We start from the raw sequence: 21264 nt of genomic DNA on the forward strand, positions 1-21264 counted from the left end.
CTGACGACTGTCCAACATCATACTTTCTCCAGGGCAGGTCTGACAGCATAATCAACTACACGGACAGTGTATGTAGAGCTCCACAGAGATATTGTATGTCATAAAATAGCATGTCCCCCACAGCTCCCAGAACTGCCACCTCAACAACACTGGCTGCATGGTGTTACGTGCAGTTTCCCCAGCGTGGGGCCATAATCCATGTGACTTAGTCAAAGATATTACAGAGCTATGAGTCAGTAAGCATTTCAGGCCCATCTGAATACACTGCATAGTTCCACATAAAAACAACATCACAAAATATATCAGACATGGTCCTTAGCCAAAACATTAGTAATTAAATTTCAGGATAGCATAACCTCCTTCAGTGCTGCATATTTCAACAGCACTGTTTGTAAGGAAAAAACACTAGAAAATTGTGGCACAAGACAGAAGAAAGAGACCCAGCCCCAAACCTTGTGCTAACCATGGCATCACATCATAATGACCCTATAAGTCAAACAACCACCATGGAAAATCATTGTAGCACCCTTTGTAATCAGTTTTGAGTGTCTGGCATTTTTTCATGGGCAAACATACCTTTTCACTTTCCCTCAGAAAATATATGTGTACTATCTGATTTTTTTCCTTATTTTCAAGGTGATTTATTGTGCTTTGACTGCTTTTGGACTTCTTGTATCACTGGAACCAAAATGCATAGATATTCTTTAGTATTTCATGTGTTTTCAGAAGACTATCCTGCATGCAACTTTTGTTACATTATTAAGTCTCAGCAAAAGGGAATTGTGGAATTACTCCATTCTAGGGAAGGAATATTCTGGGCTAAAATGCTCCAGACAACATGTTCATTATTTATTCTGTTCCCTGCACTCTTTCTGCCCCAATTATTATTAACCCCTATTGACCATGTGCAATATAATTTAGGAAGTCCTAAACTACATATCTAGATGTCTTTGTGCTCTCTTGTTTTGAAATCTGGTGTATGTTTAAATTTTTTTTTTGTTTGCCTTTTTCCTAACCAGTTTGGCTGGCTTCATTTAAAGATGGTTTAGACCTAGGGAGTCCAAATTTGTTTAAAAAAAAGGAAGGACTGGGCTGAAATCTCCAGAAGCAAAACATTATTAAAGGCTGGCTTTCTACTCAGATCCCTAAAGGGAGGAGATAATTTGTAATACTGTTTGTTTATACCTCTGACTAACATTTTTTTTGAAGTACAATTAAATTTAAAAGTCATGCAATACCAAAGATCTTTGAAAAGCATGGGTTTTTTACTGTAACTTGGTTATTATATCTAACAATTATGTCAGAAACTGATGGGTATTTGTTCTTTTTGACATTTGTACAAATGTGTCTGTCATGAGGTAATAATCCTGACTCTGGTCCATGACACTGTAGTTTCTAAAACATGTAGACATCTTCACATGCCCCTAAATTCCTCAGTATCATTTAGTCCAAGTGTACTTGAATAAATTATTTCTGAGCTGCTGGGAGTCCTGTTTTTAAGCCTAAATGCTTCTTAAGTAATAAAAAATACTAGTAAATTGGCAGGTTGGCATCAGGACTGAGTAATTTTGCTTCTGGGTTTCTCCTCAGGTCTTTAGTTTGAACTCTTCTACTAGACCTCCTAAATTAATAGCATTATGCAAATTGATACACAACCATATCCATGGTGGACTGTGTCAGCTACTTCAACAACATTCAAGACATTTTGGGGAAAGCAGAATCAGAGTAGAATGTTGCATCCTGCTGAAACAGGGCAAAAGTTTACAAGAAGTAGTACGTAACTCATTTGTCCTAGCTGCAGTACAGGCACAGAGGTGCTCCAGCACCACTTCACAGTCAAACTGCAAGGGAATGTGGTGAGCAAGAAGCTCAATTTTATGTTCAGGTGGATGCAAACAGTGTCCTCATACCAGGCCAATATATAGGGCTATAGTTCATCTTTTTTTTGTTATCCACCTACCCTAACCTGACTTCCTATCACATACGGGCACCTCCTTCAAAACAAAAATTCACTCCCTGTAATTTTTGTGCAAATAAAGATGCGACCCATCTCTACTGTAGAAATTCATTGTTCGGAAAAGCCGGTTTGGACTGACAGAGGTTGGAGACCTCTCCCCTGAAGACATGAAGAAGATCCGCTACCTCTCCCTGATTGAGCTAACAGCCTTCTACGATGCTCTGGGGGTGGAACTGAAGAGGAACCGTGCAGAGAGAGTGCGGGGACGAGGTACTGTGCTGTGGCATCCCCATTGCAACCACTTGCCTGTCGATCAGCCTTGCAAAGAAGGAGCATACGAGGTTGTGTTTACTCTTTTTCACATTTGTTGTTATTATTTTTAGAGAATGGTCTTTTTGGAGTCCCTCTCACCGTCCTGCTGGAGAACGATCAAAAGAAGGTTCCCGGAATAAAAGTTCCCCTCATCTTCCAAAAAGTGAGTATAACTCAGCCTGCTTGGCCAGTAAGATTTGCTTCTCCATCATTTGCATTGACACTCAAATGAGTCATCAGATAAGAGAAGATGCAGGCTTTACAGACTTGTGTGTGTGTCCAGGTTGTCTGACTGTATATGGTGGTTTGAAAACCTCTTGACAAGGAGACAAAATTTACTCCTTTTGTGTGTTTTATCTGTGGTGTGGACCTCATTTTATTTTTGTAATTATATGAAACCACACAGGAAACTCTAGGAAACAAATGTCTTTCTGCTTCCCTTTTTCATTAAACTAGAGAGCCATGCAAAGTTTTGTCTGTACAGAAATGGCAGACATGAGTTTTCTCAGGAGCTTTAATTTCACATTAGTTGAAACTGTATGTATTACTTAGCTACTATTTCCAGAATAGAAGTGATAACTTCTCACTAAGGTTTGTATGACAAGACAGCAACACTTATATGAACCATTTGGCAGTACAATGACATCTGGTGGATGTCTTGGAGACAGGTACACAGACACAAGTACATGTGCAATTACACAGATTCACATGGACTCAGAACTACAACAAATTTCCCTGTAAATACTGACAAAAGGGAAAGTGGTGTGGAGCGTCAGGGGAAACACTGACACAACTTGAATATTTACATGACTTTGCATTTAGCTCCACAGCTCCCCTGTCAAGATGCCATGGGAAATTAGAAGAATCTGAGTTAGGGCAGGAAGCAGATCTGGTGGTGAAAATCCAGAGCTGTATGATTAAAGGCTAGGAAATTATTTTTTTTTTCCCAGTGTTCAAAATTATGTCAATTTTTTTTTAATAAAGAATTAGAATGGAAAGCTTATTCCTCTATTCACAGAAATTTCAAAATAAAATATCCTGCGATCATTTTCTAATCTGAGTTCTCAGTTCCCAAAATCATATGTTAACTATGGACCTTTCCATTCTGATCCTTGGGGCATATTTCAACATTTCTCAGAGGTTATTTTTCCTTCAATGCACCATTGTGTTTTACCCAGTGTATCTGCTCTTTTATTAATATGTTTATGTGTTAATTGTTCTATAGCAGAGCCAACTCTCAAGTCTAGTACAGAAGAGGCCTATTGCATTAGCAGTTTTCTGTACTCTGCCTACTCCTTATTTCAGGGTCAGGAATATGGAGAACAAATTAAGCAGGTTTATTTACATGAGCTGGCATCTTTTCATGACCAGATTTCATAGAAATATATATTTTTCAAATTATTTTCAAGGATACCAAGACTGAAAAAGAAAGTCAATAGTAGTCTTAAGTGCTTTTGATTATTTTCCTTTCTGAGTGTTTTGTTGTCTTTCAGTTGCTGCTCAAGCTTGAGGAAACAGGTTTGGAAACTGAAGGAATTCTACGGGTTCCCGGATCTGCCTCCAGAGTCAAGGTACACACTCGTGCCAATTTTCCATCTTCTGGACTGTAGACTCTCTATAAAAAAATACATCACACACATTAATTCACACTGCACATAAATACTGATCTGTCTAGCTCCTTCTCCTACCAGTGAAAGGTCAGATTGGTTCCTGGGAACCAGTGAAGCACAGAACATGTAGTCTATTGCTTTACTTTAGTTAATGTTCTATATAAAGCACAGTCTTGATGTTGAATGCAGTTTTTCTCCATGAAACATTGAGGGATCCTTTCAGTTTATCTCTGTCATCCAAAATTGCTAAGATCTTATCTCTGTTTTAATTTATTTCAGAAATCCAGAGTTGCTAAACTGAGTGAACATCAGATAAAGATCTTATTCCATGCCATTTTAACCTCTGTGGCATTTTATTTCTCATTTATCTTCTGTGATCTTACAGTTTCATCTTCCAACTGAGAGAAATTTGGCCTGTGTTCACTGCATTTTTACAGGCTGTTTTCGGGCTGTGAACACAGGATAGTTGGTAGTGAATCACCTGACATTTTGGGGCAGTAATGCTTGCTATTGTTTCTCCAGACTAATTTGATTCTGGGAGCTGGCAAAGGCAAATTAGGAAAACATGGTGTTTTTTGTTGGGTTGGTGGTTTTTTCTGGGCTTAGTAGTGTCTACCTCATTCCAACATTTTTGCCTTTTTTTCTTTTTTTTTACCCTAGGTTTTTTTGATCTGGTTTAAGCAACACCTTATAGTGCATTCTACTCCCACTTTGTCGTCCTCAAGAAAGTTAGCCTTATTTTCTGAGGCAGGAAGTCTCAACATTGTGGCAGCCACACAAATGTTGGGGACTGCTAAACTGGCTTGGGCTGGGAATGAGAAAAAGTTACTGTACACGGAAAAGCAACGTTATGTGAAACACACCAACGATAGGCAGTAGTATCCCAGCTCCTTTCACTTTGTGGATTTATAAAAGTACCCGGTGCCTTGAAAAGTGCCCCATCTTGCAGATGGAAGTTCCTAATTTGCCCTGTACTTCTCAGCTTTCTCTTTTTTTCATACAAATGCTTAAATGTTATTTCACACAATCTCAAATCTTACCAACCTCTTCAGGGAGATTACACAGCAGGGCTGTGCTCTAATTCAATTATTTTCATATTATTTGTGTACACTGTACTGCATATTGTTCAATTCTTATTCACAACCCATATCAAGGGAGCTACTATAAGGTATGACTTTATATGTAATATAAAGTCTCTCTCTCTTTTACTGGGTGGTAAATTAAACTGCCCATATGAAAGTTTTAAATTATTTGAGTTTTGGTTTCATTTAAATCTGTTCAACAACCCAACGAGCAAGATGGATTTCAAAGCATATCCAGATTTCATCCTTCAAAGCCTTCATACATTATTATGACATTAGGATTTGAGGGCATTCCAACTTTATTTCAGTCTTGTTTGGAGAAAGAAAAGGCATATGGAAGTGATTAAAGGTTACTCTTCTATAAAACAAAGAATAAAGAAATAAATACAAGTTTTCCTCTGTAATCTGGTTTGTAACAAAAGTTCCAGTGAACCAAAAATGTATGATAGTCTAGTGTAGGGTCAATCATGTTTAAAAAAAACTGCACACACATATTTTAAAAGTACTTAGATACATACATACATATATATATATATTTATATGGGGTGGTGAAGGGAATTGGGTGTATAAAATATATTCTTACCTGTGTGGAGAGAGATATATATGTATGTATATATGCATATACATACATATATATATATATATAATGTTTTTGTTTTGAAAATCTTGCTTTCTCTTTCTGCGGCTTTTCCCCAGTTCTAAGCAGAATAATGTGGAGTAGATATCTGTCCTCTTGTGCTTTTGATGAGGTGGGGATTTCTCTTCCACATTTCCCAGTCAGTTTCCAGGAGAGAATTTAGTCTAGGTGTTTGTATGGATCATGTGCAAAGGATGTGAATACAGAGGAAGCTGAGATAGCCCAGATTACAACCAGTTAAATGTGCTAGTAAAAATGAGACTGTAACATTATATGCCAAATCCTGAATGACTTTCTACTTCCTTTTGTGCAACCATTCTACTTCATTATGTGTGACTGTATTTGATATGTAATTTCCTTCCATTCATGTGAGACGTGGTAAACAGAATTAATTTTTAAAAGCTTTTCTGCTGAAACAGACTAAACTTTTTGCATAATGTTAGAGAACATTTGACAAAAACATGATCTGAAACCTGAATATTTGCTATGGATATATTTTGTCATAAAGGGTCTCATAAAAAGCAGCAACCAACTTCCTACGGATAAGACAGTGTTTGGCCAGTAATAATTGTGAAAGCTGTATTATTTATGGATATCCTTATATTACAATAGCGTCCTTCAATCATTTTAACTCAACAATTTTTTAAGAGCTTGCATTTTCCAAACAGTCATTTGGGTTTGAAGCCAAACTCTCTTCCTATTAGGAACCTTGCTGAGTATTTCCCATTCACATGTGTGTTGAACACTGATTAGTGATGCCCCAGAACTAAACAGACATCTATTATGCAGCTTACATATTAGAACAAGAGGATTAAATGGGCACCCAAAATGGTATAAGCATCATTTCTTAGACCTCTCTTGTGTTTTCTGAGTTTTGGGGATTGGGGAGGGTTATGCATTAAGTGGAGGTTTTTCTTACAGTAATAATTTGATACCTTTATTTTCCTGCATTTTGACCAAATCTAATGTAATTATTTTAACATAAAACTTCCTTCTAAAGACAGGAAGACCCAAAGTTAAAGCCATTTGCTAAAGGTGCATGAATTCAGATGCCAATAGTCTATCTAGCAAGTTCACTAGCAGTGAGGAAGAAACACCACTCCTTTGGGATTTAAGGGTCAGAACCTCTGGAGAGTGTTTTAAACAAAAAGAACATCTGTGTTAAAAAGATCCTGGTTAACTGAGTTTTCTGTTTCTAGTTCTAAGACATTGCACAACACTCTCGTGCTTTAAGATGGTTCAAAGGGTCACGGGCAGAAATCTAGCAATAGCAGACCAAATTTAACCTGGGTTACCAAATACCCCCAGGAACTTGATTGCTAACCTGCTCTGAACTCCACGTGGGTGTAAGACTGCCACTGGTTTAGGGCTGCTTTAGTTCGAGTGCTGGGCAAACCTGCATTCTGTTTGTAATGGGACTTCTGAAATTATGACATTATGAAATTATTATTGTTGCTGGGTCAACAACAATGATTAAAGGCCAAATGTTTCTTTTATCTTTCAGAATCTCCATCAAGAACTTGAGGCAAAATTTTACGAAGACACTTTTGACTGGGACCAAGTACGAAATAATGATGCAGCGGGACTGCTGAAAATGTTTATAAGAGAACTCCCAAGCCCACTCTTCACAGTAGAATATCTGCCTGCTTTCATCACGCTAGTGGAAAGTATGTGGAAATTGAGTTAGTTTGGACTGATCTAGATAAAATGGAAGAGTAGACATTACATTTTTTTTTCTCTTTCTGAAGTATAGAGGAAAAAAAATGTAATTTTTCTCTCTCTCGGAAGAGAGAAAAACAGGCCCAGTGTGAGAAAAACAGGCCCAGTGCATTGCCTAAATATTTGAATTTTCTGCAAGATTTTGTTTACAAATAGAAAAAAGTGTTTGCATTTAGCTAATAGCATAAGTATGTTGTATGAATAACACAACTGTTCAGTGTAAAATTTGGAACCTATGAGTAAACAATGACTGAGCAATGACTTTCATATATAGACTCTGATTCACACCAGTTACAAGTTTCACAAATGAAAATTTCTGCAAGGTAAACTCAAAATCAGCTCTTTAGCTGATATTCTCTTGGATCTATTTTATGTCACTTAAGGTTTATGCTGAGGTCAGAATATTGGTACAGAGCTATGTGTGATCACAGAAAGCTGCAGGCAGTCAGGTTTTGTTTTCAGTGTACATACACTCTCTCATTCTCAGTACATTTTGTTCATTTCTCTTCCAGGAAGAATGCAGTTGTACCTTACCATACCTATGACTTCACTGTAAAGTCACTTGAGCTAGGACAGAGTGAAACTCTCATGATGATGAATTAATTAGGAAAATTGGTACAGAAAACTGAGGAACTTTATGCAAGGTTTCAAGCCAAGTTTTTAGTGTCTCCATTAGGTAGTTTAAGGGGCAGAAGGAGCTGACCTTTTCCTATAACCTTCACATACCTGAATGTGCTCCTTGAGAGTCCTGGACTGCATGCAGTTACAATGGCGTAGCAGTTTGGAGAAGAATGAACAGGAGGTGTCTGTGCAGAATGAAATTATTTTATTCCTTACAAAAAATACCCAGATAACTAAGAAAAACTAGCTAGTACTGAAAAATATTGTCTTGTTACTATGTAAACAGAATTTTATAGAGCCTTATCTCCCCTTGTGACAAAGATCCAAGGTGATGAGGAAACCTCCACTCATTAAAAAAACCTCCACTCCTAGACAACACCTAAACATGCTAGTCTCAACCGGGTAGTAGTTATTATTTCTAGAACTGCTGACACACAAGGTTTTTGCACAAACCCATTGCAACTGGGATTTCAAAAATATTAATTATTCATATCCTTAGAAATCTCCAAGATCAAGTTACAGCTACAAGCTTTGCATCTGTTGATCATGCTGCTGCCTGAAGCCAACAGAGATACAGCCAAGGTAAGTTCTTTGTTTGCTATCACCTGCCATCTGTGGTGTTTTTGACTTTTAAATGAGAGACTTTTTTTTTCAGAGGATTTACCATGAAAGTATTCATCCGTGTTTTTTATTATCTCCTTGAAAAGATGTTCAAATTCCCAGGCTGTCATTTCTTTTACAAGCAATTAAGAAACAGTTGCTGGAGGTATCCAACTGCTGGGTCTCAGGCATCGTTTTTTCTGGGGCATCCTTTTCAAATAAGCATGTTCCTCACATAGTTCACATAGTTTGGAGAAAGAAAGTCCAGTTTCTGGGTTTTCTGTATAAATGAAATTCTCCAGGATGAATATAAATGAGAAGCTGCCCTCAAGGAGCTTGCCTAGTCCAATCCCAGTATTGAAGGGCTTCTGGGGCACTGGACCAGACTGGAAATAATCCAAAGTTAAAACATGTATCTGTAGCACAGATATCAGGATCTCATCCTCAGATGGCTGGTCTTACAAACCCATGCCCACTCACGTGTACTACTTCCTGATACAAACACGGTGGCTACAAGCATTTTTGGTGTTTGGGAGCTCTCAAATCTGACTGCAACTATGTCCCGACCCTAGGGGACATTGCTTGCATTTTCAGGCCTGTTTCTACATAAAGGAAACCTAAGGCAACAAGCTACCTGGGAGCCCCCAGACATTTCGTCAGGACCATGCAGGTCCCCCACCTCTGAATGTCTCGCCCTAGTGAGTTTACGTATAACTTTATGAGTTCAGGTGCCTTCTTTACCTGTCTTTATATATACAGTAATGGACAGGAACAACCCTCTTTAAAGCATCTGGAGATTATCTACTAGTGCTCTGTAAAGAATTTTTTTCTGCTACCAAAGTACATTTTGATATAGAGCTGCATATGGAAAACACATGCTAGAGGAGTAGTCTTAATTATTACGAGGCTTTTTTACAAAAATGGAAGTGATGAGAAAACTCTCTGTGTATCTCTACTTGCTATATATGATGAGATTTTAGAAATTTTTCCAACGTAGTTTCTATTTTGTAATTCTTGGGTTTGTAAAAATGTTTTAATTGCAATGTCAGGGAGTTTTGTTCAGCCATCTCCATGAGAGCAGGTCCCCATCATGCACAATGGTTATTTGGAAAAACAAATGCCATCACTCCAAAAGTTCCCTCCCTCCTTCTTCTTCCTCCCAGCTTTATACACTGAACATGATGCCATATGGTATGGAACATTCCTTTGGTTAGTTGTAGTCACCTGTCCTGACTTTGTCTCCTCCCAGCTTCTCATGCACCCGCAGCTTCCTCACCAGCATGGCAGTACAAAAAAGCAGAAAAGGCCTTGGCTCTGTGTAAGCACTGCTCAGCAATAACAAAAACATCTCTATATTATCAGCACTGTTCCGCACAAATCCAAAACATACTGGCCACTGTGAAGAAAATTAACTCTACCCCAGCCAAAACCTGCACACCACCACACAGCCATTCCTTCACTTCTTCCCCCGCCCAGTGGGATGGATTAGAAAAATAGAAAAAAATAAAATTCATGGGTTGAGATAAAAACAGTTTAATAGGACAGAAAAGAGAGGGAAAATAATAATGATAAAATAATTAGAATATACAAAACAAGTGATGCACAATGCAGTTGTTCACCACTGATCACCAGTGTTCATCACTGATGCCCTGCCAGTCCCTGAGCAGCAGTCCCAGACCAGTTTTTCCGCATTTATATACTGAGCATGACGCCATATGGTATGGAATATCCCTTTGGTCAGTGGGAATCAGCTCTCCTGGCTGTGTCCCCTCCCAGGTTCTTGTGCATCCCCAGGCTTCTCACTGGCAGGGCAGCCTGAGAAACTAAAGATACACTTGACTAAGTGTAAACATTGCTTAGTAGCAACTGAAACATCAGTGTGTTATCAACATTATTCTTATCCTAAATCCAAAACACAGCACTGTACCAAATACTAGGAAGAAAATTAACTCTATCCCAGCTGAAACCATAACAGTGTTGCAAAAGGGCTCATTGGTAGTCCCCAACTCTAATCACAGCTGCAATCCATCCTATTCAGTCACTCAAGCAAAATTCTGAATAAACTACCCAAAAGGGAAATGAGTTTGCTTTGACTCTGCCATGCATGTGCAGAAGTAACATCAGTGAACAACAACAGAACTCTTCTTGTTTTCATTATCCCAAAATAAAAGTTTGGGGGTAGCTGGCAGAAATTTTTCGAATCACATTTGGGATTGGTGCACATTTGAAGAAAAGACTGATCACCCTAGTGATGGTGATATAAAAAGCATTGGTCAGACACACCAAAATGGACGCTTGGAAATCTATGAAGAAAGTAACTATTCCCTTGCAATACCTGTACATCTTTCCTCCACTATAGGATTCAGTGCCTTAGTGTAGACACTGTACTTAACCTGCAAATTTGGGATTATGCTCTAAGTGATAGATAATTTATTAATGTGTATTTAGATAGCATTAACTGTTCCTCTTTGATTGACTCAGGTGGTTGTACCAAGGAGAATAATCCAAATTAAAACCCAAAAACCCTAAATTTCACCTTGAAGTGCAATTATAGCAGCTTTTGAGCCAGACATGCTGTGCAATTGAAAGTGTTGCATTTCAGAAGCAAATTATTTCATGAGACTCAACAAGTGGGGTTTTTTTCCAGGCCTTTCTTCAGTTCCTGAAGAAGGTGGTTGCTAATGAAGGGAAAAACAAGATGAATTTGTGGAATGTTTCTATGATTGTTGCACCAAACCTCTTCATCTACAAAGGGAAACGTGCAAACCAACAAGAAATGCAAGCAGCTGCCACCACAGCACACATCGTGCGGCTTTTAATTCGGTACCAGGACATCCTGTGGACAGTGAGTAATGTTGGTTCCCTCTCTAGGGCTCCAATACAGGCCAGTATTTTGCTGTATGCAAGAGCTCTGTAGAAATCAGGGTAAACTGACCTTCCAAGAAGAAACAGTTGGCTATTCTTCGAAAACTGGCTGAAGTCTTCTACGTCCAGAATGAGATAGGGTGACAGATATCTGTGGATTGAGAGTTACCTCACTTACCTAAGTCATCTATTTTAGCATGAATTGCCCTGTCCCACACCATTGTTTATGTAGAATAATGCATAAGAGAGTGATTTAATCTAGATGTCTAGGTGATATGTGTAAATCTGAATGAGATTAAATGTCTGTTTAAAGTCTAGCCCATGGCAATATGAGACCAAAAGTGTGTACTACTTTTTGGGCTGCTGAAGGCTGGCATGAAGGTTTTGACAGTCTCAGTTTGTTTCCTCAAAAATGAGGGTATGAGGAGGATTGCAAAGACTACTTCCTAATGAAGTTCCTGCAACTTTAAACATCCCTAAGGGTTTCATATGGCATGAAAGAAGATCTAGAGTGTCACTGAAGGAATAACGGTAGGCTGCTAGAGACAACTACGATTTGCATGTATCTTCTAGGAATAAATAGGGTCTCTGCTGCCTAAAATTTGACGCCTTTCTAAAGATCCAACAGCAATCTTGGGGGGGAAATGACTATATATTCTTATATTCTGGTTTCCTCCCTTTAGGTCCCATCTTTCCTGATTTCCCAAGTGAGAAAAATGAATGAGGCAGCGATGAGCAACAGCAAGAGACAGCTGATGTTTGACAAAGGAGTGAGAAAACTTCTAAGGAGAAAGACCATGGAACGGGAGAGACCTGAAAGACCAGAGGTGTGATAAAAAGATAGTTTGCCTGCCATAGGGACCTAAATTGGGTCTAAAGGTTAAGCGCCCAGTGAAGTAGTTTGTGTTGTTATTCCCTGTATAGTCAAAGGGGAGAGGTCGGTACTTTTGAGGCTTTCCAGGGTTCCAGGTGCAGTTCCAACTTAGGAAAATCTGATAGGAAATCAGAAGGATCTGATAGATCTTTCTTTGAAGATCTTAAAGCCACCAACTTTTCTCCATTGCCTAGATATGGAGATTAGGAGGTTGCTTGAGGTATGCTGCTTTGATAGTCAACTAAAATAATTACATATTAGGTGCAACATATAATTTGGGCAATAAAGAATGTTGTGTCTACATGCACAACATATACAGTCACTATAGCAGCTTATATATAGTATTTTCATGTAGTAACTACCATTAATAACCTGCAGAGGAAGTCTTTAGAGTCCTCCATGGATGTTTAAAAGAATGAAAATTGGTGAATTGTAAGAGAAGTAATTAAGGAAATGGTTAAGGACTCTATAGTTACTTAAAAACAGTCTTGAAGAAAAAGAAAAGACAAATGAGGAAGGAGTGATATTAAGAGATTATAAAAAATAGAGAATGAGCAGCCTAGTGCAGACAACAGAGAAAATGCGGAAGGGAATGTATGGGAAAAAAAGTAGAAAACTAAATGTAATGTATGAATTGTGAGTCCATGCTAATTCAGCTTTCTGGAGAATTTATTTGCCAGCATTGACCAATATATATTTGTGGGTAGGAGACATACTGGTGATGCAAATGGAGACAGAGAAGTTTGTTTCAATTGGTCATGTAGACTACTTTGTGTTGCAAAGTTGTATTCAGCCTGGAACAAACACAGAAAGGCTCTCTCTCCGAGGAGAGTCAATTACTGTGGTCATTGCACCTTCAGGAAGACAAGTCCATTGATCGTAGTAATTGGCTTTACATCTAATAAAAACAAGGGTAGCTGTGGCAGGTAGCTGAAATATGAAGGGTAAATTGGAGGCAAACTCTGTTTGGATAACTGAGTTGAATTTTGAGAGCACTTAATACAATCCCCAGGTCTCAGATGTTCTAAATTACACAGAGATAGAGACTGGAGAGACTATTGTGTTCTGCTCAGCATGGTATTAACTGGATTAGAACTGGAATGCAAACCTTGCTAATTGATTTATCCACCATTAATCATGGAAGAAAGCATAAGCATCATAGATGATAGTTTGAACCCTACACAAGGTCAAATTTCAAATTAACAGAAACCATATGGTACTTTGATATTTTACTGTACACACACTTCAGTCTAGTTGAAGCTACAGAAAGCGGAAACAGAGAACTGGATTTTTATGCCTCAGGAGAATTTCATCTTTAGAAGGAAGAACAGATATTCCTAATAATTTTTATATGTTTTTACATAAGATGTTGGCTCACTGAACAATGCTAACAGAAATAGCTTAAAATTCAAAGGTTTTACTCTGTATGCATTTATGTGATACTTACCAAGGAATCTGGGCCTTTGTGTTGCATCTCATTATACTGTGTCTACAAATTTGCATTTGTATGACTGTAAATAATGTTTTTTGAATAATCAAGTGAGTGCAGGACACTGATTTTTGCAAGCAACCTCAAAAGAGTTGCAGAACTGCTTCTGAAATGGAGCTAGAGTAATATTTGCCTTAGACTTATGCTATTGAATATTGATTTTAGGGAGCTGTCACTTTTCCCCCATACCTGCAGTCTGACATACCCGAGGGGGTGATAAGAGTTTATGCTCCACTGCATTCAAAAGTCTCTATGGCAATTCAACTCAACAGCCAAACAAAAGCCAAAGACATCCTGGCTCGATTCCACTGTGAAAACAGGTGGGTAAAGCAGAACATTCTGTTTTTCCTGAACGACAATGTCAGAACTATAAATGGATTGTTCCCTTTTCAGAGATTCATTGTGTTACAAGAACTCTTTTTCTAATTTAAAATTGCTAATTTATGGTTATGTTGAACAGATAAATTTTAATCTGATTTAATTTTTTTAATTTTACTTAATAATTAGTTCCTATATAGAATCAATCTGTCCTCTTTTACACCACTAAAAATGTACATTAAACATATATTTTATAGACTTGCTGCATAGAGAACCCAAAAGAATTGTCTTACATCTGTCCATAAGTCTTTAATGCTTTTATTTCTGTAAGGTAATAACTATTAACGATTACGGGAAATCGTAAATTGTATCTGAAAGTCTTTTCTGTAGTCTTCCCATGTTGCCACATAATTTTGTTCTTTGAATAAATATAACATCAAATAAATAATATAGAAGGTTTAGTTAACTGTGATGCAGTAAACTACCTCTGTAGCAAATACAGTATTCTGCAGTGGTTCCAGTTGGTAGAAGCTCCTGCTTTCGATAAGGCAGTTCACAGGGGAAAAGATATCACACTTCTGCTTACCATAGATGGTGCGTGATAAGGTAGTGGTTATAACAGAAATACACACTGAAAGTTTGTTTTTCCATCCTAGCCGTGGATCATCACAGAACATGAGAGGCCAGATCCAAAGTTTACATGAAATTGGAGGAAATATAGGTAGGTCTCATTTTTCAAAAATTTAATTCTGAATGTCCTTAACCTCCTAAAACACCTCGGGGCAGCACAGTTCTGACACAGCTGGGTCGCTCCTACTCTCCAGTGCATTTAGAGAAAAGGAGCCTGACCCAAAAGCTGTTAAAACAAATGCCATGATTTACTCCAACTCCAGTGTGACTGGAGGGGCACCCCACAGGAGCACCCCTTACAGTCTTGCCAAAATTATCTGACCTTTTGCTTACCTCTCTCATAACTCAGCATTTCTCCATGGTTAAGAGATCCTTAGTCTTCCTTTTGCGAGCACATTCCATCTTGTTGTCAAGCCTTTTCCCAAGACCTATTTCTTCCTCAGTGTACCCAAGTGTTAACCTCCTTCTAATAAAAAACACAGAATTCAGAATTCACCTCCCCGTACCTATGGATGTTCTATACTTATGCTTTATTTAGATTGCAAATTATTTGCAGTAGGGCTTTTGTCTTCTTCTGTGTTTCATGCAGTGACACTTCTTGTAATAACAACAACAGTGGCTTGCCCCACAAGTTTCTGGCCTGAAGGTCAAAATTTGATATTGCACAATCCTGGCTCTCTTCTTTCTCTATTCTTACCAAAATTCTGAATGCTCTGTTCAAGTCTGTTGTCAACTGTCTGATTAGATTATTCCTTATTTCTTCTTGATTCACCCCAGAAGAGTTTTTGTAAAGTTATTACAAAACATCACACTTCAGCAGCAAACAAGAAGCAGTCTTTGTTACTGGCGACACACAAAGCTAAACTGGATTAGTGACTTTTTGCCTGGCTTAACAGGATGACCAACTGATGCTAAAAGAGAAGAACTTAAAGGCCTTGTGAAACAATCCCAAATATTCCCACCATGCTCTTTCAAAAAATTAGGATGTTTTAATTTGCATCTTCATTTAAAATTATTTTTATATTCTAGATACTTCAGGGTACCTTAGTCCACTGATTAGGCATTAATTCATTTATATTGCTTTCACTTGAATAAAATCATTAGGACCCCAGTGACCTTATAAGTAACTGTCCAAAAATTTTACCATAATCCTTTGTCTCACAGCAATGTAACCTCATCAGTTAAATTACTTCATCACCCCACATAAATGTAATATAGTCCAACAAATCAACTTAACTCTAGAATTTATTGCCTTATTACTCAATTAAGAGGCACCAAATGCCTCATTCTGGCAAAGGCAGAAGGGACTTCCCAATCACCACCTAATGAAACCCTGAAACAGCCTTAGGAGGACTTTTTGTATTTATTTTTTTATTTTAACCAGCCAAATGGCAACTACCTAAAACCTTGATATAGTCCCTGTATTTCTTTACTAGATCCTATCTGGATGGGAACACGCTGTTTGCAGAGCTATCTTTTCAGCACTTAAAAAAATCAACAAAGTCAGACAGTTGTAATTCCAGCCCAGTAAATTCAAAGAAAAAAAAACCTTCATAATGTAGCACTTTTACTGTAAGAGTGTTGTTAACACTTCTTAAAAAAACATATTTGTTCACCATTTAACTAAATGTCTTGTCCATAACGCCATGTAATGCATGTCATCTTGCCTGGAAGTGAGTGCATTCATGGCTCCCCGGAGTAAAATTACTGGCAAATTTACCACAGGCCCTCTGTGTGTCCTGGCAAGATATTAACTGGACACACGAAACCAGGCTTACTATGTGCAAGTCAGAGAAACATTCAAAGACATTTAAATGAAACTCTGTCCCAATGTGCTCGTAACATTCCGTGATTCATGGCCGTCAATTTCTGTTTCAGGTCAGCACTGCTTGGATCCAGATGCGTATATGTTAGATGTCTACCGTGCAAATCCTCAGGCAGAATGGGTGATAAAACCAAAAGCGAGCTGAAGTAGAAGGCTGCAGTGTACTGGACAAAAGCCAAATGGACAAGAGTGATGCCTGTCATTTTAAGAAGCTCTTGGCAGAGACAGAACAGTAGCTACAGGACATCATTCCTTCCTACTGTACTGTCCAACTGATGGTCAGCACATACTACTTTTGGTATTCCAGATTCTGACCATCAGAAAAATATCACATCAGTTATGCTTTCATATGGATTACACTTGTGCCAGTTGGCCCAGGAATTGAGGAGGACAGACCAAGGTACGGTGTGCAGAAAACAACCTGTCACATGCGAGTTGTTCATTTCCTGACCTGGTGTTAGAACACAGATTTTTCAAAATAATCCAGTGACATCAGAGGATGAATGAAACACTACCTACCACAGTGTAACACAGAAGCACCACAGAGACGTTCAAGAAGAGAAGGTACCTGTCAGATGTGGAAGACAGAAGCTCAACATGCAGCAGTGCCAAGACACAGCCTTGTGACAAACCAAAATCTTTCTGCTGAAAGTAAACCTGTACAGTGTGCATAACTGCAATAATTGTCTCTCAGTCACTCAGGAGTACCTGACACTGGGAGCAGGAGGTAGAAGGAAGGACTACTGTACAGACAGCTATACTGCCCAGTGTGTACCACTGTATTACATATCACTACCAGTCTTCCAAAATGGTCTGTCTGGATCATGTAGCTTTGTGCAACTGTAATGCCACAAACCATTCTCTCCTTCCTTCCTCTGTCACACACACAAATTTCAGGAGACAACTGCTAGGTAAGAAGGGGCATATGCCCCTGGCTCTGCCTTTTACTTGATACTCCCAGAATTAAGTCTGTGTAATGCCATACTATAAGATATGTGTTACTGGTGCCACTTACAGTCACCACTTGTTTTTGTCAAACATTATAGTTTCTTATTTGTAACCTAATTATTTTTATTTTGTTTATTTTAGCTTTAATATGTAAGCAATTTTTATACTATTCAGCTGTATTGACAAGAGAGATCTTTGTTCAGGTCTTGTATAATACAACATGGAGAAGAAAAAGAGTTTCCAATGAGCAGTGGGATTTAATAATTTACACATTAGGTCTTTAAAGCCATAGCCAAACTAGGCCCAATCATGCTGGGGGTTTTACAAACACAGAGAAAGTTGCAGCTCTTTTTACAGATGACATGCAGTCTAAGAAAACACGGGCTGACAAGAGAACAACGTGCTGCAACTGCATTGGAAATGTAAGACAGCGTGTCTAGTTTGTAGCTAGTCACAAGAGCAAGCACTGTTCTTCACCTAGTCATCTCCTTTGGGGCTATACTTTACTGAACTAAAGCATGTTTGTTGAGTAGGGAAATCACAAATCTCTGGAAAAGAGCAAGTCTTTTTGTCATCTTTGTCGTATGCAAAAAAATGGGATATACCCATTTTTCAATACCTTCAACTGCACTGCGATGTCTCCATCGTTAAGATGATGATACTGCACAGTGAATCCACCCACAGCCTGAGCAGTGAGTTTTGTTCCTGACCTGGATGCACGGATGAGGCAGAAGCTGTTTATCATGTAGCAATATAAAAGCGCTCTGAACCAAGTCCTCCAGGTGAACACGAAGGATGGTGTCCTGCAAAGGAAGTCTGTTGATTTGTGATTCTCTGCTGAAGCTGTGCAATGAGGATCTGAACCAGAAGCAGGGCTTCTAGAATGTGCTAAGTTAATTGTGTTGTTCAGTAGTTAACTTTCTTTGTTAGTGATCAGTGAAAGAAATCAACATTGAATTAATAACTTTACCAGCAACAATAATGTCTACAGAGGGCAGATCTTGTCTTCTTTCTTACCTTCTGGATAAAAAATGATAAAAATTTAGCAACATAATCCTTTTCTTTAAAACAGTGACATTTTAAACTTCCTGACATTTTGTTTGGGCTTTTGTTTCTTTTTCTGTTGTTTTTTTTTTGTTTGTTTGTTTTGTTTTGTGATTTTGTGTGGGGTTTTTTATTATTATTATTATTTTTGTTTGGTTTTGATTGGGTTTTTTGGCTTTTTTTTTTCCCCTTCTTTTTCTTTTTAACACTAATGGAGACATAGCTGCAGCCAGGAAAAGACCAGGACAGTTGTATTATAAAATACACTCCTTATTTTGACAACTACTTCTTATAAGTATACAAGAGATAGTAGATCTGTGGTTTGTTTATAGAACTAAGGATAAATGTTTTGTCATGTGTTTCACTCTCAATACCCTTTAGTTCCCTCTGTGGCAATGGACAACTCTTCCTAATTATGCTGCCCTTTTTTTTCATCTGTAAAGCAGGACGAATACTTTCTATATAAAGGCAACATGATAATTAGTTAAATTCTACTCTCAGATGCAGTCAAACAATTCCTTGAACAATGAGGAGTTATAAACATCCATCTAGGAAGGACAAACTTGGCAAAGGTGTTTTACGTGGAAAGTGCTTTGAATACTAAGAGCACCATAGAAATGCTAAGCATCACTGTATTTATAGCCAATTAAAAGAGGTTCTATGACTATACAGAAAGCCCAAACATTAACAAAAGCATTTGAAATGTCATAGCAAATGAGCTAACTTTCTACAGTACTTTCAGACAAATACACTGACCTCCTCCATCTTGCCCACTAACTTCACTCTGGGTTCTCAATGGCCATGCAAGGGAAATCACAGAAAGCCCTGTGTTCATGCAGTAATTTGCTCAGCATGTTCTGGATCTCATCAATGTTATTTCTGAAATAGATCTCCCTGCATTCCATACAGAATACAATGGGTTTTTGAAAGACTGATACCACTTCACAACTTATAAAGTTATATATACGATGTAATAAAATCCATCCTGTGAGCACTTGTCTTATGCTAAAACTGCCTGTAACTTTATAAGACGTGCATATTATCAGATGAACTAGATTCTATGTGCAGTGCCCAGACTACTGCAGCGTGGCCAAACACCTCCCGTCTCTGAAACGGAATGTCAAAATTCTTTTTTGATACAAATGGACCTAATGACCCATGTCTACTGTGCTTAATACTGTTCCACATTAAGTTGGTTTGTATTGTTGTGGTACACTAACTTGATTTCATGCGCTGCATTGTTCCATATGCATATGGAACAGTCTCAATGACATTTTGAAATATGAGGTCTCAACTTTAGGCCATATATTTCAAGATGCTGGTGGAGGCATGAGAAATTTTGTTCCTCCTCACAGCAGCTGAAGTCAAAACCAAGTTACAATTGGATTGTCACCCAACAGAAAGCAACATGTGTGGAAAGCTATTAATAAGAAAGTGGTAGCAAGCAGGGAGAAATTAATTCAAATTCCAAAGATGTTTTGAGCATTTATTTATGTACTCCATGGTTCTACAAAGACAAGCATTTTGCGTATCAACAAAGTATTGTAAAATTGAGACTTTGAGAGAGTTTACTATTGTAAACTTTGAGAGAGTATTGTAAAAAGTAGGTGTTGGAAACAGACTGGAATACTCTAACCAGTTTATGCAGCTAATGTCATTCGAATGTGTGCGTGCGTGCAGATGTGTCTGTGTCCATGTATAATATTAACTACCTCACTCTGCATTTTCCAGGAAAAATATTTTGGCTTAGAGGTTTACTACTCAAGAACTTTCTATTCTCAATTTCACTTCTCCACTAGTGTTATCATTGACAAAATGTCTTTATTCTGTGGGGCAAGATTTGAAATTACAAAAAAATATATACTAAAATACATATTTCAGGATATGGATGAAATTTTATCCAAACTATGTTGCCTAAATTACTGCTTGTAATGTGAACATTATGAGATCTGATCTTGGGTTTAAATAGACAACAGATACAAACACACTGTGTTTCATTTTTACTTTTCAATGGCTTTCTATTAATGTGTGTCTTCTCTGGAAAATAATACAATAATGCCACTAATCAAAGCAAAGTGTTTGTGTGTATGTTTCCCTTGCAATCCTCATTATGTTCTGTGTTTTGTTGAAGTACGCCAATATGTAAGTGTATTTGTACAGCAGAGTGTGTCCACTGTATTGTACCCATGTCAAAAATAAAACCATACCAACAAAGAAAGCTCTTTAAATCTAAACGTGTTTTTTTGGATAGAAGCAGAGGACAGAAATTACAAAAAGCAGTGGTGAATCTGTCTTCAAAGCAACTATGTTGTTACAGCACCTGTACAGCTAGCTATACAAAGGACTGTGTTCTGCCACCCTTGCTTAAGTGGAGGAGTTCTTTGCTCCAGGAGCTCTTCTCTTGGACTGCCTTGATGCAGGGTTCAAAATGACACTGCTTGGAATCCTGCCTCACTGAAAGCAATGGCAAACCACTTTGGGGTTTCATTTCAGCCAGTATTTTTTTAAACTAGTATGAAATACATAGAGCAAAACTAATTCCAGAAAAATTGCAAAAGGGCACAGGAAAAGCCAAACAAAATTGTAAGGAGCAAGCAAAAATACTGCTAATTCAAAGAAGGAAAAAAAAAAGGAGATGGAAGTGACTTGCAAAGAACTGTGTTTATTATAGATGTATAATAAAGTATGAGACATGTTTATCAGTGGTCAGTGATCTGTCCAGTTGATGAATGA

The 21264-nt window shown here is 38.0% G+C and overlaps 1 protein-coding gene across 3 annotated transcripts in view; it reads left to right on the top strand.

Annotated features, from left to right (window-relative positions):
- ARHGAP28 (Rho GTPase activating protein 28) overlaps positions 1–21264 on the top strand; it is a 723491-nt gene that overhangs the window by 55285 nt on the left and 646942 nt on the right. For 2 of the 3 annotated variants that reach the window (XM_050306222.1, XM_050306233.1), the window contains exons 6-15: positions 2062–2227; positions 2341–2432; positions 3763–3840; positions 7103–7265; positions 8438–8520; positions 11186–11383; positions 12087–12230; positions 13932–14086; positions 14741–14805; positions 16593–20753. In XM_050306222.1, coding sequence (XP_050162179.1) covers positions 2062–2227; positions 2341–2432; positions 3763–3840; positions 7103–7265; positions 8438–8520; positions 11186–11383; positions 12087–12230; positions 13932–14086; positions 14741–14805; positions 16593–16684 — 1236 coding nt within the window. In that variant the 3' untranslated portion in view covers positions 16685–20753. Of the gene's footprint in view, positions 1–2061; positions 2228–2340; positions 2433–3762; positions 3841–7102; positions 7266–8437; positions 8521–11185; positions 11384–12086; positions 12231–13931; positions 14087–14740; positions 14806–16592; positions 20754–21264 lie in introns of those variants that run through there. The other variant, XR_007627579.1, reaches the window with a different exon arrangement.

The sequence above is a fragment of the Myiozetetes cayanensis genome, unplaced genomic scaffold, assembly GCF_022539395.1.
Source record: "Myiozetetes cayanensis isolate MyiCay16 unplaced genomic scaffold, myiCay2020 scf1, whole genome shotgun sequence".
Lineage (NCBI taxonomy): Eukaryota > Metazoa > Chordata > Aves > Passeriformes > Tyrannidae > Myiozetetes > Myiozetetes cayanensis.